We start from the raw sequence: 18,570 nt of genomic DNA on the forward strand, positions 1-18,570 counted from the left end.
CCGGGCGGCGCGGCCGGGAGCTCCGCGGCGCCGCGCGAGGGGGCGGCTCGTCCCCGCCGCGCGTGGCGCCGCGCGTGGCGCGGGCACGCGGCGCGGGCGCAGCAGCTGCCCAGCTTTAACATACACGAAGGTTTCACCGGCCTCAGATAGCGGTTCTGCGGACAGAACCCAAGTCGTTCTTTTAGTTCAAAGAACATACTTCAGAGCAGTCGATTAATCGGTTTGTATAAAACGGAGCAGTTCCCAACTAAGGTAAATCGGCCCCACTCCATTAACACCACTGAGGGAATGTTAATGGGAGACAGGTGAAGCTATAAACAAATCCCACTGAAAAMATAAACCATTCATTTTGCAGCAGCGGGCTTACAAGGCTCATTTTTAGCAGCTCTGAGAGTAACAGGACCCAAAACAGCAGTGGAAACAAAGAAGCGCTATGGACGCGTTGCTTCTAAAGAACAGTGGTCAAGTTTGGTCAAGTTTCTGTYGTTCTCAAACCTCCCGTCCCATATCCAGTGCACTCACTCTTCCAGCATCTCTCACCGAGGTTAAGGAATGAAATTCCCTTAGCTTAAGTGAAATGATTGTTTTTACATTGCAAACAGCAATTTTGAGTAATTAAAACTCTGGAGAAAGAATCTGTTACAGAGTACCGCTAGCAAGTTCTCAGACATAGTCTCATAGCTCTGACAGGTTACTTACTGATGTCTGCTCAAGCGCGGTTCACTCGTTTTGTAGAACACATGTGAAACGCAGCAACGCAGTTCAGCAAAGCAGAACTTCAGTTCCTCTCCTGCTTGTTTGCAGACGCGGGTAATTCGCTGCTTGCATCTTGGAAGCCTGTTGGAACTGAGACAGCAGTTACCGGTCATTTCCCCAAAACCTCTCTTTTTGTCTTTAAGACCCTAAAACCCACCAAAGCYGTGCTCAAAAACCTGTAAGATCAAAAAAGGTGAAAAAAAAAAGACTGCAGATCGCTGCAATGTAGCTAAGTCTTCCCCAGCCAGCCCGCATATAGTAGGATATAAGGTAGAGAGAGTTACTGGTTTCTCTCTTTGGCCCTAAATCCTTCTTGTAACATACACAGCTGTCATGTGGGAGGAACTCATTTCTGATCAGACCTTAACATTTCCCCTATTTCTCTCAAAACAGAGTAGAAGAGAACTATTGTAAGGGTAGTCTTCGGCCTGCAAGGACATGGGTGCCCCTTCTCTCAGATGGTGAGGACTGCAAGCCCCTTTCCGAAAGGGAATTTGATGGAGCGTTCGGTGGCAGAGCCACCTAGCGGATTTTGCTGCCAAAAGAATTTGCCAGTGGCTCCTACGAAAATCATTTGTAGATGTTCTTCAGCCTCATAGTTGACTGATATATATATATGTGGATGTGTTTTTTAAAATTCTATGCATTTTTAAAACAAACTTGAACTGATCATAGAAGAAGCAGTTTCTTTTTCTACGGGATGAATAACTATATTCAAAGTAAGATTACTAACAATAAAAGCTTGGACACAGGTTTTGATTGCAGGGTAGTTATGGTTGCCTATCCGTGTTTAATAAAACTGCGCAGACAACAAGGAGTTAATTCTTTCCTGGATTTAGCAGGCATCAGAAGACTGTCTTAAGAAAGTTCCTGGTCTGTCACTCTTTCGCTGTCCCCTCCCTTCTTTGTTCTCTTCTTTCTTTCTCTGATTACAGCTCCAAAAACAACACCCAACTTCCAGAGGTCAATGTTTAATATCTCAGAGTGTTTATATAGTCTCTAAAACCAGACTTCAGAGCCTTTCAGCACTGGGCTCGCTCCAGCACCATGGCTGGCGTGTGGCAAGTGATTCTAGCCTACAGGAGCTACCTGATTGCTATCCTAACACCTATTTTGCTTCTTCCTCTGCCTCTGGCTGTTCCTACCCAGGTAAGAACACTTAAAATTGGACTTGAGAGCTAAATCTTTTCTTAGAGTTGCTCCTTTTAAGTGGCAGAACTGMAGAGAACACATCAGTTCCTTCTCAGACGCAGTTCCATCATTTGTTGCTTGAACWGCCTTTCCTCTGAATAGACTCTCTTTGACTACTGGTGGTAGGAAGGTATATAAGCAATAGGACCTAGAAGGATAAACAGATATATCTGTGACTGCATATTTCAGAAGCATGCRCAATGATATATATGATTTTGTAACTTTTGTTTCACATCTAAATGATTTAGCAAAGTACTTGACATGCTGAAGGTCATACTTGTGCATCTAAGTTACAGTGTTGGGCTCATTTTTAACCCTGCTTTTGATTTTTGAAAAATATCCAACTCATGCCCTCTTCTAATCTTTTGTCACTATTGCTGAGAGACATTTTTCTAGGTCAAATGCACAAGTCATCCTGAAAAATAAGGAAGAAAGAGGATGTATTTCACTCTTCTTTAGCATATTTCTCCAATAATCTTTCTAAACAATGATTTAAAATTTAAAATGTCAAGATTTTGAAAATGCTTTGCTTAGAATTGCTTGAAGTATAAAAACTTGGAGTAGGGGGAGCAGGTACTACTATGACACTGGTCATTCAAATATCGGACCGAGAGTAGGCAGAGTGCCTGTACTTCACTCTTCTTCACTCTGGTTCATTTTCTCCYGTGCCCAATCTCTTCATGCAGACAGCTCTAGTCTTTGCTCTTCAGGTTTCTTATTCCAGTCCCACTACCACTAAGTAGCCAGTCCCAATCTCCCTCTCCTGTCATTGCTATTTGGATATCAAGTCCTAGCTCTTTCCTCTGGTTTCTTTGCCTGCCTGCCTCCTGATCCCTGCTAACTCCTAGTTTCTTGTCTCCTTCCCCAAGGTTCATTCTTGAATTCGCTAGCTCGTTCCTTATCTTTTTGTGCATCCTGCCCCAAAGCCCCTTCTTTCCCACAACTCTTTATCTGAGTATTTTCAGTCTTTTGAGCTATGACCAGAGAACTGCAAGCAGAAGGGCAGAGTGGCACTGGCTTGAGGTGAAATGTGGTAACAGATGAGGCATGTCCTCCAATTCCATCGTTATGCAAATAAAATAGCTTAAACTATCACTTAAAAGCTTACTGAAAAGAAAAACAAAAAAGTAATTTTTTGCTAGTTAACTTCTCATAGGCAAAAGTTAACTTACTGAAGTTAAAAGARAGCAGAATCAGAAGAGTTCTAAAGTAGCCAGAAACAGAACAAGATGTTTTGTTTTTTTTTTCCTGAGGCCACCAAGTTCAAAGCTACTTGCTTGAGTCACTGTTACTGCGTAACAGGTCTTTGGARTTGCCCCTGGAATAATTTGGCTGTCTTGTTTCAGTTCCTGCTTGAAAATGACTCTCTGCTTTCTATGCTGTCAGCTACAGTGGAAAGATTTAAAAGGTCCTGCATACTGTTTTTCCCGTGGAATCTGTAAGCAGCTTTCTGGTGTTGGAATTGTAGAGAGTGGTACTGCTAGCAGGAAGAGCTTGTACTTCAGCATGCAAGGTTATAAGCGGATAACTTACAGGTAGAAATGTTACCTGTCTGTTCTGCTGAGCAGTTAACCTGTCCTATAACGACGTAATGTTGGAGACTAGAATAAACAGGGGCAGATAATGCTAAAGATTTCATCTAAAAATGAATGAGAAACTGACTTACAGGGCCAAAGACTTGTCAAAAAGTCTTATCCCAGCTTTTGCCGTAAGCCTGCTCACAGCAGGCCGGAAGGGAATAGCCCTGGGCAGGCAGTATTTGTCCCAAAGCCCTGCCAGGGTCTCTCAGGAAGAAACCATTGGTTTCTCTTGATAACAAAGAATAGGAAGAAATGGATCACCAAAAGAGGAAATTATATTCACTTCTCAATGGGCTATTTAATTAAGGTTTCTATTACTTCTATTAAAAATCAGGCTCAAAAATGCATCTTTTTCTCTCTTCAGAAATCTCTTTTAGCTTTACTTCTYGTACAACACTGCTCTGGTAATTTACCATCTCTATCTTCTTTCCTCCGGGTCACTCAGCTCCCCTGCTGATCCTTTCCYTCCACCAGCTCTGTAACTTCCATGCCATATTCAGTAGTTCTGAGTACGCTCTAAAGCATCGCAAGTTTGATCCTGCCGGCTGCTATTTTGGCTCCTTGGCTTAATCCTCTGTAATCTAAATATTACATTTTCTATCTCTTTTTCTTCATTGCTTCCTCAAGAAGAATCAGTACACTTTCATTTGTACTGTCCAGTGTATTTTAGGGGGCATCTTTGATCCAAGAGCACACAGTCACCTCTTTCCTGTGAATCCCTTGCTCTGGCCAGTGCTGGCTCACGTTATTGTGCTAGTCTCAGAACGAAGGAGACGTTGTACTCTGCTATATTACTGTTTCTTCCTTTCTTTAGCAGCCCAGCCATGTGAAGGRATCCTTCTAGTTCTGGTACTGAGATAAATATCTTTATACAAAATTCGAAGCTGCTCTCTAAAGCAGAAGTAAATCAATGTTTTCTAAAAAAATAAAAAGAGGCACATGAAATATGGGACCGTACTTTGCTTGAAGAAGCARCTCGAGGTGAATGAAGCTGAAACTGACCTGTGACCAGACAGTTTGTCAGCGCGTCTAAAAATCTGATGAAAAATAGATAAAAGTATTTACAGTACAAGGAATCTAGGCYGTTGAAAAGAGTGCGAGTTTATCCGGGCAATGTCCTGAAACTTGCAAAGAAAAGGGTGGAGAAACCTTGACTGGGTCAGTGACGCTTTCTGCGACTTAATCATTACAGATAGAAATAAATCRGAAAGAAAATACCTCCATCAGCAAAATCGAGAAGTCTATGCGAGAACTGCCAATCTCTTATCACGAAGGGTTCAAAGTCATCCATTTGTTTCTGAGCTTCTTGTCTTTCCTCATTGAAAGCTCCATCATAAAATAAATCATTTGAAAGCAGTACAGCCCCTATCTTTTCCTCGAAGCTCTCGAGACTGCTGAATACTTTGTCGTTTGACAGAAGGGARAGAAAGAGGGTGGCAAACAGCCTTTTACCAAATCCTTCATCAGGTGATGAGGGGACGTAATCGTGGGCCGTTGCCTTCTCGAAGCCTAAGTGAGATGCCTGGTTTGTTCTGATTGCTCATGCTCTCTTTCTTTCAGGAAGCCCGATGTGCTTATGTTATCATATTGATGGCAGTGTTTTGGTGCACAGAAGCCTTGCCACTGGCTGTCACAGCCTTCTTTCCTGTTGTGCTGTTCCCACTAATGAGCATCATGGATTCAACATCAGTAAGTTATCCATTCCTGGTTAATCTATGTATTTATTAGTCAGCTTCTTTTATTTTGAAATTATCTCCAGGGTGACCTCCAGCGTGTGGTGCGGAGGAGAAAATTGCACTATTGTTACACAGGGAATTGTCTGTMCTCTCCATGGAACAGAAAACTTGCCTGTGTCCACTATGAACTCTGGGTGGAGCTGCTAATCTGAAATCAAAGCAGATTCATTGTTCAGATGCAATCCATAGTTACTTGTGCAAATGCCTTTGGGACAAGGTCTTCCTTCCTCTGGCTTCTTCTTAGCATTGTTTTCTTTCCCTTGTTCCATATTACAGCTCTGCAGGGAATATTTGAAGGATACCAATATGCTTTTTATTGGGGGACTGCTGGTGGCCATTGCTGTTGAGAACTGGAATCTACATAAGCGCATTGCTTTGCAGGTCTTGCTATTCGTTGGTGTCAGACCAGCCCTGTGAGTAACAGCCAGGAAAATGCTGTGGGGTAAAGGACATGGGCTGCCTGTAGTCTCCTATATGAATCTAAAATCGTATCCTAAAACTGCTTTTCTAAAGTCCAAGTGAGTTAGACAGTGCCTGCAAACCTAARGAATTAGGATCCTTTGATGTGTTGCAGACCTAGTACCTCTTTTTTGAGTTTCAAATTGCTTTAGGTGAACAAATAGGAACCAGGACAGTTGATTCTGAAAAGACAAGGKCATTAAGCTTGGCCGAAAGCACAGCTTTAAACAATCRGGAAAGTTTCTACCTCARCCTTAGAAAATGTAAACTTTCTAAGCATTATACTGATTGMAAAGAGAAGAGAAAATATGGAGATKCTTGTTTTGGAAGCAACAARTATTTAGCAGATGAGAAGCTTAAGCTATGCAGAGGCTATTTAACATGTCTAAGAYCATGAGCAGAGAGAATAATGAAGAAATTACAAAGCAAAGGAATAAAAATGCATACAAGATAAAGCCTTTTGGATAAATCTACATCACATCTAGAGAATAATTTTGAGGCAAATAACAGTAATACTGAAAAAGGATTAGATAGATTTTCATATGAATCAGCAGAGAATCTTAAATGACAGAGGTCAGATAAAATCATCTAAAAATGATTATCATCCTTATGGTTTAAACTTATTGCCACTTGGGATCAAACTCAATTTACAATTCCTCTTCAAAATATATTAATACGTATTATTGAGATGGTAGGTCTTCTTCTGAAGCATGTAGAATAAACAGGATGCTGACTAAATAAACTGCTTGCTCTAGAACGCCAGCTCCTACTTTCCTAGTCATAAGAATGTGAAAACACAATTGGTCAAAATTACAAAAAGAAAAATGTAGCTTAAATCTGACSGTGTCTTCCACATTAAGAAATTTCCATTGCTTGAGTTATTTAAAGCAGACGGATAAAAGGAAGACCTAGATCTTAATTGCTAAGCATTTTCCAGGCCTAACATTTGTAACCAAAGCTTTCTACTAAAAAAAGGCATTACACCTCTGCGTTCTGAACTGGCTTTTCCAAACTTTTTATTTCAGGCTTCTTATGGGTTTCATGATTGTGACTGCCTTCCTTTCAATGTGGATCAGCAACACTGCCACTACTGCCATGATGTTGCCAATAGCGCAAGCAGTGTTGGATCAGTTGCACAAGTCAGAACTAGAGTCTAGCTCAGCTGAGGAAGTGTCTGAAAACATCAATAAAGCCTTTGAGTTGCAGGAAGACTCAACTAAACCAGACAGCTCCAAAGTGACAGAGCAAAAAGGTGAATGGGTTACGGGTGTTTTTCTCGTTGGGATAACAGAGGGTGACCTGATGCCTTCCTCACTGTCATTACAGTTGCTTCTAAATTCTAGAAGAGGAACRTACCCAAGGCATTCTGACCGTGTAACACAGCATTTATGATGCTGTTCCATGAACCAGACAGAACCACAGTAAGATCCACTGACCTGGCTGAAGTTAGAAATAGATTGTAAATACAAATAACTAATCAATCAAACAACAGAATGTGTAAATTCTCTGTTAGCTGAAGTCCTTACATTAGGCTTTATATTTCTCTATATCCTTATATTAGCTCAGCTGTAATCTATTGTGTAAATTATCAGATAATCAGGAATTCCTGAGGGAAATTTTCTGGCCTGTTTTATGCTGGAAGGTTAGATAAAGATTATAATGACAGTTCTAACCCAAAGATACACAACCATGCAAAAGCATCTTCTTACCAGCTGTCCTTCYCTCTTCCCATTCTTGAGCCTGCTCAAGTGTTTCTGACTCTAAACCACAGCGCGCTCGGCCAGCTGCCGGTACACGGTAGGTTATCTTGAGTCCAACTCCTACGACTCGGCTGCACCTTCCTGAACTCTTTTCCCTCTCTCTCTCTCCTCCCGAGCACAATTCAGATATTGCCCTAGTTCACTGAGGAGTGTCAGCAGGATGTTTGTACGTTATCACACATTTCAGCCTTGTGTGCTTCTATTTTTAGAAATACCATTTTCTGAAAAGCTACTGTGCATCAGGACAATCAAAGAAAACGGACTTAACAACAAAGAATCGGCCAACAAGTGTCGGCCTTARTACAAATAGATTTAGGACCATCACATTGAAGTCTGTTGTGTCCTAGTCTTGATGTACTGCATTATACAGGCACGAGATCTTTTCCTATCRGGTCTAGCTTCTGTAACTTTTTCCCTATCTTCAGCCCTAGGTGACAGTCATGTTATGACAGTTGAGGAAGACAAAAAACAGAACAATGAAGAACTTCTGGAGAAGAATCACAAGAAATTCTGCAAGGGAATGTCCCTCTCTATTTGTTAYTCAGCCACTATTGGTGGGATTGCAACTCTGACTGGGACAACACCAAATCTGGTACTGAAAGGACAGGTTGATGAGTAAGTCTGGCTGAATTTTGGATTACATACTGACTAGCTGCACCTTTCTGTTACAACTGGCTTTTAGCTAACACGGAGGAGGAAAATATCAATTTGGTAACTTTGCAGAAAGGTTACCCTCTCTTCCTTAGTAGGCTCCATAGTACCTCCTCTTTTCTGAATCACCAATAAAATGCTGAAGAAACTGCAGAGCTTTGGATGCTGACAGCCACCTACCTTTTACAGGCTCTTTCCTGACAACGGCAATGTGATCACCTTTGCCTCTTGGTTCTCCTTTGCTTTTCCCATCACGGTCCTGTTGCTGTTTTTGTCCTGGATTTGGCTGCAGATATTGTTCTTGGGCTTTAAGTAAGTACCCTTTACAAACTGTAACACAGCTGATTCTTCTGTTGTTAAGTACTCATTACATATTATAACATAATTGATGCTTTTATTACTGAACCTGTGCTAGAAAGTCAGGCAGCATTAAAAAATAAAAGCACTCATCTACAACAGACAGTAGCAGAACTGCATACTAAGTACCTGTTAAAATGCTGCAATTTTTTCTCCAGGGAACTTGATCAAATCCCAGCTAAATATGTTCTAGGCTACCTCTTTACTGCTAAGTGGAAATAAAAGCTTTAACTAAATATAACCTACTCTGCAGTGTTTCCGCCCTGTCCAAAAAAATTTGTTGTGCTTCAAAGCAGGTATGACAACACTCTATTAATTGTTTTCTACAGATAGCCAGTAAATACTGTTACGACGAGAGCTGCTGCAGACCTACAGGGTTAATACTGTGCCAGTTCCCAACTCTAATCGGCCTATATGACCAGCTTGCATTACCTATCTGTTTAGTACTTAGACTCTCAGTTTTATGTTATTGCCAACTTCTTTTTCTCTAACTGGAAAGAGCTCTATAAAAATCTGCAAAAGCACTTTCTTATTCTCCAAATTCCTCTTTAAAAGTTCTCCTTTTCTGTAATTAAAAAAAACTTGGCAACTGTTTACTCACTGGTGAGCGTATTGTCCTGTCTGTCAGTCACACTAGCATTGTCATCATTTCCCATCTGTGTCCAAACAGTGCAACTTATATATTTAGATTGTGAGCTTTTGGGGCCAGGAAGCTTCTTTTCACTCATCTCTATAACATGTAGTACAATGCAGTTATTATCCACATCTATGGCTGTTGATTTTATATATATATATTTAGGGGTGTGTGTGTGTGTATGTATATGTATAAAAAATATGAATGGCTTAGTTACAGAATTTGGATTCTTCAGTCTTAAGATATCTGGCAAATTTCTCTGAAATCTCTTGACCATTTTCTTTCCAGTTTTCAGAAGAATTTCGGTTGTGCTGTAAATGCCTCTGTAAAAGCTAAGGAACAACGGGCTTACGGTGTTATCAAGGACGAGCACAAGAAGTTGGGCTCAATGAAATTTGCTGAGATAATAATTTTAATCCTCTTCATACTACTGATACTGCTGTGGTTTACTAGAGACCCTGGTTTCATGCCAGGTTGGGCAACTACTCTCTTCAACAAAAATGGTACAAGGTATCACCACTTTTCCTTCTAACTTTGAGCAAAAATAAAGCAGAAAATCCTAAAAATATGAAGTGTAGCATGACTTCTCACTTCCCAAATCATATTTCATCTGTATTCTCAGGTAGTTACTACTACCTAGTCTGTGAACAAGCCTTTCTCTAACATCATACCAAATTTACACGCAAAACTTTCACTTATTATTGTGCTACCCTGTTGAGTTCTCTATGCATCTAAAACCTTATTAGACTAATTTTCTGACTGATCTATTACAGCTTTGTCACTGATGCTACAGTTGTCGTCTTCATTGCAATTTTGATGTTCTTCATCCCTTCCGAGATTCCTAGATCTCTCTCCCATACCAGTGGTGGACACAAACAACAAACAAGTAAGTTTACTGAAGGCATCAAAACTCAAGTGTCAGAACAGGAACACAGGAAATTTCTTTACATTTTAGACTTAGAAAGGACATTTCAAATATTAAACAAGGTTTCAAATTGGACTTGCTGCATAGTTATGGCTACATGCGTTAGGCTGGGCAAGGCATATATCCAAGCAGTGCTCCAGATATTAGTACACTAAGGGTTCTGAAGCTGGATTCTTCAGGAAAGAATATGTGACTTAACAAGGACAGGTACAGTTCTGAGGATATGTTTCTATACTTCTAATCCACTCATATATTTAGTTCACTTTGCTATGCCTCCTGGAGCAATAACAGATTATTCTTTATTTTTGAAAGTCAAGTTTTAAAATCTTGGTTGCTGAGGCTTCCGTCATTTCCTTTAGGAGATAATTGTGTAATCTAGTTGATCTTGCTGACAGAAAGTTTTTCCCAATGTTTAGATTAAAATCACTTCTCACTTACAAGTTCTCTTTTCTATGAGGACTGTAATACGGCTTACAAAATCTTGTTGGATTTTAGACAGCAAACCAAAGATTCCAGTACCTCCAGCTCTCCTGGAATGGAAAACAGTTCATCAGAAAATGCCATGGAATATTGTTTTTCTGCTGGGAGGTGGCTTTGCCTTAGCCAAAGGCAGTGAGGTAACATTCTTGTGCTTGCCTGATAYGCTGATTGCTGCACACTTTCCACCTTATTTTTCGTATGTGCTCTTCTAGAGCAGAAGAGGGCACACTGGTAGCACCAACCGAGCATTTCTGCAGCCAGTGGCAGTAAACAGACTCCACCAGCCTTAGGAGGAGTGCTGTGGTTAGAACAACAAATCATTGCTGCCTGCGCAACCAACGTGCACTACCAGTCAAGGCAGCATAATTAACTGTTTCTGGAAAAGTGGATGATTAAGAAAATACCCCAACACATTACAGATTCTATTCAACAAAACTTAGTCAATATGGCAAACGAAGTGTTAATGTGCCCAGGATGGGCTTCCAAACTATTTCAAACATATACTACTTATGGAAATATGATTTAAATTAAACTACTATAAAACAGATGCACAGCTAGGTAGAAGACCTTAAGGAGTGGATAAGAATGTGAGGTTGTCAGATTGAGGGAGGTACTGATACACTTCTGCAAGCATCTGCAAGGAGTCCAGTGCTACAAATTATGTTTCAGTAATGACTTAGATGATGGAATAGACAATGTATTTATTAAATCTGTAGACAATAATCAAATTGGAAAAGGTTTCAAGCACCTGGGAATAGTAGTTTAGAATTCAAAGATCACTAGGACCTGTATAAGTATTACTATAAAACAGAAAAAAAGGATGCAACTCAATATGGGAAACAGGTAGGAAGAATCTAGTACCACAAATACAAGATGTGGAAATGACTGGATAGGTTATAAAGCTGCTCATAAACTTAATTCAAGCCAGTATTTTTATACCACTACTGAGGAAAAAAGCAAGCATCTTACATAAGACATGTAAAATTAAATCCTTTCACGCAGGACTAGTAAGTCCTCAGGTACATTAATATATTAAGTTCTGGATATAATTCTTAAAGAGTATGTGGACTATATGAATAAACTTTAAAGGAGAGTAACAAGAATGATTATGGATCTGGAAAAAAAGTTGGGAAAATGAAAGATTCTAGAAATTACATTAATTTATTCTAAAAAGTCATCAAATGCATAAAAGGCTGTGTCAAAAAGGAAGGCTGTACTTTTTTCTATTCCCATTGTGGCTAGGACAAGCGCTTAAGGGCTTACACTGCAGTAAAGGAGATTTAGGTTAAGCATTAGGAAAATGTTTCAACTGTAAAGATAGTTAAGCACTTGAATAAATCATCTGAGGAGATTTTGAAATCTTTGGAGATTTTTAACGACAGTGTGGAAAAGCACCTGCCAGGAATAATTTAGTCAGTCCTGCAGTATGCCTGAATTAGACTAGCCCCTTCAAGATAGATTCCAACCCTCCTATAAGACAGCACTTTTCAGTGCTAGAAAAGACAGGCTGAAGTAGTCACAACATTAAATAAGGGGGACCTGGAGAAGAATGATGTTCACAAAAACCATAAGAAAGCTAAGCCATCATGCATGAAGATGCAAGTCAGGCACAGTAACGATATATCCTCTTGAGAGAAAGACCCGAATAAAAATGATGCCTAAACTACAACCCTGAATCATAGGAAAGATGCTGGTATTTTCCAGTGTCTGAAAAAGATGGAAGGAAAGAAGAACTTCAAATAATTGATGAAGATCTCAGACTCATCTGTGATGAAATTACATTAATAGCTAGAATATATCCTAAGATATATGTAGGTATTTTTGAAAGTGAGTTCAAAGATCTTAGTTTAGATTTAAAAGAAGTCCATGTACAACTAATGGCCTGAAAAGAGAAATAACTATTCACTATCAATAAAGTATTGTAAATACAAAATCTTCCTTTGTCAAAGGCTCTGGGATGGAAAGTATGTTGATTTTTATTTGACCTACTGAATTATTGTGTCTATGAACAAAGCCTCTATGTGTTTTTTTTGTAGTAAGTAGTTTGTATAAGAACTTCTAAAAGAACAGAGGGTGGAACTGATAAAAGAAATGTAACTGGACAGTGACATGGGAATTTGTCCTCCAGCCTACTATCCTGGCAGACACTTCCTTTTCTTCCCTAACAGGAATCTGGTCTATCCGCATGGATTGGCAGCAAACTGACTCCTCTGCAGAACATCCCTCATGCAGCTACTGCTTTCTTGTTGTGTCTCCTCATTGCCACTTTCACTGAGTGCACCAGCAATGCAGCCACCACCACCCTCTTTCTCCCCATTCTGGCTTCAATGGTAAGTTCCAGTGTTTGAAAATATTTCATAAGAAATAATTGGAGCAACTCTGCTCCAAGTATATATCTGCTCAATTATACAAAATAACTAGTTAACAAAGCCAGGCACTGGTTCATGTATTTGATTAGGAGACAAGATTTAAAATGTATATAGATGTGTTTGTATGTTTGTGTGTGCATACAAACATAAATATATTTGTATGTATGTATGTATGTGCATATATATTTGCATACACTATACGTTTATTTCAACCTTTCTAAAATCATTGTTGGTGAAAAATAAAGGGATTAAATTCACTGACCTATTAGACATTGCCCTCTGGCCTAAACATCCCCATTAGGTCACTGCCAGCTGTACTTGTTTTTTCCTATTTATTCTGGATGGAGGCAGMAGCACCAGCAGCATTTGCTTCTCTGCAACATTCCATTACTGTATTTCACTCCAACCACTAACCTTCCAGAAGTCTCTGTAAAAGTGATACCATTAGTCAGTCCCTATGACCTAATTCAGACCTTGTGTTTCCACAGAAGACTGTTGTTGCTGGGGTAGACATATTTCTGCAGTGTGAWATCCTGGTTACAGATAGAACCTGAATAAGCTACAGCAAAATCTTTTTGCACAGGCCACTGACTCCAACTAACTTGTAAACTTATCCATTCATCTTCAGATTTTGGGCTACCCTAGTTCCACTGATAATTTAATTTTGTTCTTAACCAGTTTGAAGACATTTTGCATTTGCTTTTCTGGATTTAAAGTTGAATGCAATCTTTATTATTAAACTATACTGCAGCAGTGATCAGATTCCACAAGCAGGAACACAAAGCACTGACCAGAAAAGCAATTCTTGCTTTTGCTGCRTAAAGACATTGAGCGGAAGTTTTTAACACAGAACCAAAACACGAGCGGCTACAGCCTTTGAGAAAGACTGGGGTTTCTGACATGGACAAATACAAGTCTTCCCTCAGGAGATCTCTGTGCATTCTGGGTTATCAGCCAGCACCATCTTTGCTCTCCTTCCTCCACAGGCTCAAGCGATCTGCCTCAATCCACTCTATGTCATGCTGCCCTGTACACTTTCTGCATCATTGGCGTTCATGCTCCCAGTGGCTACTCCTCCTAATGCTATTGTCTTCTCAAACGGACAACTCAAGGTTATAGATATGGTGAGCGAAAGCATGTTTCTTTTCAGAATTTTCATCATTAGTTTTTGATCTTCCCTTTTTTAATATTGGTTAGAAAATTGATTGTACTCTGCTAAAGCCAAATGAAAAGGAGAACATACATGTGTGGAATAAAGGGTCACTGACTAATATGTACTCAGAGCCTTATGGAGATGCCACTGAGCTGTTAGTAAACATCCAAGAAAGGCCTGCCAAAGCTATTCCAAAGCTGTTCCAAAGCCCAAACGCAGATCATAGGGATGGCTAAGAGAGTCCTATCATCCTGCCACTCTGTACAATTCTTCTGCAGAGATTAGAGTAAAATCTGGTACAACTCTCTAGTCTTAATTGACACTCTTTCTCAAGATGGAAAAGGAAGGAGACTGCCATGTCCCTTGATAGTTTATCTAATTTATAACTGATCCAGAAGAAAGCCAGATCGGAAGAGAAAGTCCTCCACACATTGATGAAAAGAATTTCAGGTCTTCCAGCATAAGAGTTCTATCCAATGAAAACTCAGTTTCCCTTGATAAAAATTGTAGTTTGGGAAGAAAACCAGGCGAAATGTAATTTGGTTAAAGTTAGACAGACTTTCTAAAGGTTAAAAAAAAGGGGGGGGAATACTAACACTAAACATCTGATTCTAGCTCATGTCAAATGAAAGTGACTGAAAAGAATAAATAGGCTCTGAAATTCCTAAATTCAAATGGAGGAAAATTCCACTCTTGCACAAACTGGGGAACACAGAAATATACTGCCTTTTCAAGGCACCTCATAGGACTCGGTATAGCAGATTTTCTGTTGGAGTTGTGAACGGAGGCCAAAGAGGCATGACAGAAAAGCTATCCATACAAACAACTCTAAACAGCAGGGAAGGAAAGAAATAACCAGCTCAACTAATGACCACTCTTTCTAATTCTAGGCCAAAGCTGGATTTATACTGAACATCATAGGAGTTCTGACAATAAATCTAAGTATCAACACCTGGGCTACATCATTGTTCCAACTGCAAACCTTCCCAGCTTGGGCAAACGGGACAAGTTCATGCCAGTAACGTAGAAAGACAGAGCAACCAACAATTCTGTGTGATAGAACTGCAACGTGAGCAAGGCTATCATTTACACAAGCACTGGCTGAGATGGGCCGCTCTGTGGAAAAGGACATGCCACCTACAAGCAAAATCACTCTGTCGACAACAGCAATAAAATTGTCTAACGATTCCATTTTAGCAGGCAATTTTGTTATTCCAGCAGAAAGTTGAGGTAGCCCCTTGCTTTTCAGCTGTTAGGAGTATCCTTAGATTTTGCCTTTCATTTAGTAGTGGTACATTTTCCCCAAGTACTACCTAAAGCCATCATCTTTCAAGCTCTGCTTCTAAAGCCCAAAATCTGCCACAAGTGAGAAAGAAGAAAGAGGTGCACAAGTAAAAGGGAGAAGAGAGACTCTGTATGCCTGTTTTCATGCTTGTATCATCAAAACTAGTACAAATATTTACCTCTATATGAATATACAGGCTTCTGTGTATATGTTCAAAATGTGTATATGTTCAAAATGTATATAAGATTGTTGTATACTCTATGGGCATTCATACCAAGGCATGTATTGTACGATTTTAGACAAATCAAATAGTATCAGGCCATTCTATTCCTTTGCAATATATTTATTTACAGTTCACTTTGTTTTGAATGTAAAAGACATTTTCTTCCTAGAATGTATGTCCTATTGTTATTTATATAAGATTACAGCCTGCAAGGTCATGATAGGAATAGTAATACTCTTTGAGAATGGAGGGATCCTTGTGTCCTAAAGTATGTGTAATTGAATTAAAGATTTTTATGCAATCCCTGTCTCATGGAGGTTTTTTTCTACTAAAATATCACTACTTTTGTCTTCTACGTTTCAACTGCTTGTCCATGTCCTTGTTTAAATAACTTGCAGCAATCAGATAAGTTAGCAAAGTCAATATTTCTGTTAACATTTAATTAATAATTACTTTATTATTGAGAGTGTAATTTTCTTGGACTCTTAATTAATTGGATTCTCATAACCAAGACTTATCTTTTCCAAAGCCCACGTCATAGTTAAATATTTAATCCCTATTTTGCAGGAACTGATTTTCAACAGCACACAGATTCCTAATGATCAAATTGACAAAGACATTGGAATTTTTGGATGTCTGTCAGCATCTGAATTTCTAAAGACGCTTTGGAAATCAAGAACTTAATTCCAATAGATAAGGTTGGGTTCTAACAGGACAGTTAGACAACATGTGCCATTGAACCTCAAGTTAAATCATTTGTTTTGTTGTTGCCTGCCTGAGTCTGTTGCATTACTAAAATCATACTTAACCATCACTGGTTTAACATAAGWGATGTAATGAGCCAATCTCACTCTAAAATAGCAGGCAAATGCTTCAAAATCCCTTTCTGTTCTTTTTCTCTCCTAATTAGGAGACACAGTGCATTGTACATTTGATCTAGAAAGTGTCAGAATTCCTGAGCAATTGATCTCATTCTTGTAAGGACTTACTCAGATCACTGCTAACCCCCTCACCTTCTTTCTCTATGCATTTACCTCTGCCAAATAGTACACAAGTCTGTCTAAATATTTTCACTACCCTGCGCACCTTGTGTCTGAGAGGCTAACAAAATGACAAACCCAAGCAGCAGATCTGCTGCAAACCTCTCCCTTCTTTGCTCTTTGTCTCCAGCACTAAGGCAGAGTGCAGAGCTTTTGTTTGCTTTTTGTTTTCTTTGAAATACTTGCACATAGTTTACATGCCCTAAATTAATGCTTAGCTAAGCAGGGAATGCTGAATTCATATAACATTTCCCATCATCCTCTACCTCCAGCACTTTAAAACCATGTTATGATTCTTTGAAGTCTTTTCTATTACTCTRTATTATCCACAGGCTCTGGTGTGCACAAGTACACGCAGGAGCACAGGTGCAATCTTTATGGCAATCTGAAGAAGGCAGACATCAAGCAGCACGGGGTGTCGTGGGGCCAACACAGCAATGCTGTGTGTCCCGTGTGCATTAGCACATGTAAGTCTACAAAGGTTAGAGACTTACCATGAAATGGCTGCAGCAAAAGATATTTGGGTATGCAAATCCCCAGCTTCCAGAAGCAGACAGGTGAAAGGCAGGGCAGTAATTTGCAGCCAGAGGAGRAGAGCTAACCATGATACCAGGACATAAAGAGAACAGAAAACTCGTTAATAGATTCCAACTTGAAAGGATGCTAGTGGCAAGTAGACACGGGGCAGTTTATTGCCTTGGGTATATCTGAGGGCAAGACTAGTTGAAGTATAGCTAAATATAGTGTGCTTGTGCAAGAAAACTAGCAACACTATTAAAAATGTTCACAATTTTCGAAGCAAAGCAGGCAGAGAGTGTTTCYAAGCCCCATTATTACAGAGATCGCCTTTGCAGGGTGGCTCCCCWTTACATTTCCAGATATTGCCCTCGGGGAGCGGCTCTATTTCCCACCRGGCGATCGGATTTCACAACCTGCCGTGAAACCGCCAGCTCAGCACCTGCTGCAGTTAGGTGTGCTTCCCAAAGCAGCTCGTCGTTTCGGAGCTGCTGCTAGGTCTGGTTTACATAAGGATTGTGATGAATTTGTTAATAAGAAGGGGAYGTCTGCCTTCTTGCCTGCTTCCTCTGAAAAGCAAGTGCACTACAAACCACAAGATACAGGGTTCCCACAGCACATGCCAGTGAGGGAGGGAGGGACTCACGTCCCCTCCTCTAGTTTCCCTGGAGTCCTGCCGCTGCCTTGCCCTGCCCTGCCCAGACACACACACACACACACACAGTACTACAGGCACACACATGTACCCCCAAAAGAATACAAAGGATTTATCCTGACACACATATACATTTCCACTACACATGACCACGCCAGAAAATCAGTCCACCTGATAGTCCGTAAAGTGGACTAACACAAGAACATAAATAGCTTATATTCGAGAAATGTTCCTCATCGTAAACATCTCTACAGGAACCTGTAAAGTGGCAGGCAAGTGATGCAAGAGTCTCTTCATCAAGCACTGAAATCACAAACAGACTTAAAAGAATAGATGATGCTTTTAAAGCCAAGACAGGAAAAAAAGTCAGTGTGTCTTTTTAATCCTGAAGCTGGCCTGAGGAAATCTGAAATTTCCTCACAGTCATTTAAATCAACTCRTAAGTCATTAAAATCAATTTAAGGAAGCCTTACTGTGTAGCACTGAAAACCCTGAGATATACTAAGATCTAACAATTTTAATTCTAAGTCTTCATTAAAAAACTTCTTGAAAGAATCCTTGACATATAATGGGCATTAAAAAAATCTCAAAAAATGAAAAATGATTTTTTCAGAAAATGAAATACAAGCCAATAAGACAAGAAATCAGCATGATGGTTACAGAGATAGCTGGAGGATATAAGGAAGAAAGATCTAAAATATATAAACCAAGCCAGGACTAAAATTMTCAGTGAATTTGTGGAGATTTACAACAAAGATGTAATTAAGGATTATAAAAACAACATAGAAGGGAAAGGAGTG

At 39.8% G+C, this 18,570-nt stretch overlaps 2 protein-coding genes across 2 annotated transcripts in view; one reads left to right on the forward strand and one right to left on the reverse strand.

Moving 5' to 3' along the window:
- The window catches only part of SLC46A1 (solute carrier family 46 member 1), a 5,147-nt gene extending 4,188 nt beyond the window's left edge, over positions 1–959 (reverse strand). Inside the window, exon 1 of the mRNA XM_085309304.1 lies at positions 700–959. The gene's annotated coding sequence lies outside the window, so the exon portion shown is untranslated. The remainder of the gene's footprint in view (positions 1–699) is intronic.
- Positions 960–1,803: 844 nt separating this feature from the next.
- SLC13A2 (solute carrier family 13 member 2) lies at positions 1,804–15,090 on the forward strand. Its single transcript, XM_085309306.1, has 12 exons — positions 1,804–1,905; positions 5,088–5,216; positions 5,540–5,676; positions 6,748–6,974; positions 7,914–8,097; positions 8,323–8,445; positions 9,413–9,634; positions 9,898–10,010; positions 10,545–10,666; positions 12,698–12,859; positions 13,885–14,022; positions 14,942–15,090. Exons 1-12 carry the CDS (start codon positions 1,804–1,806, stop codon positions 15,071–15,073), a joined length of 1,791 nt encoding a protein of 596 aa, XP_085165432.1. The 3' UTR covers positions 15,074–15,090.
- Positions 15,091–18,570: the final 3,480 nt, after the last annotated feature.

Source organism: Rhea americana, unplaced genomic scaffold (genome assembly GCF_003343005.1).
Source record: "Rhea americana isolate MKP2758 unplaced genomic scaffold, rheAme1 scaffold_295, whole genome shotgun sequence".
Lineage (NCBI taxonomy): Eukaryota > Metazoa > Chordata > Aves > Rheiformes > Rheidae > Rhea > Rhea americana.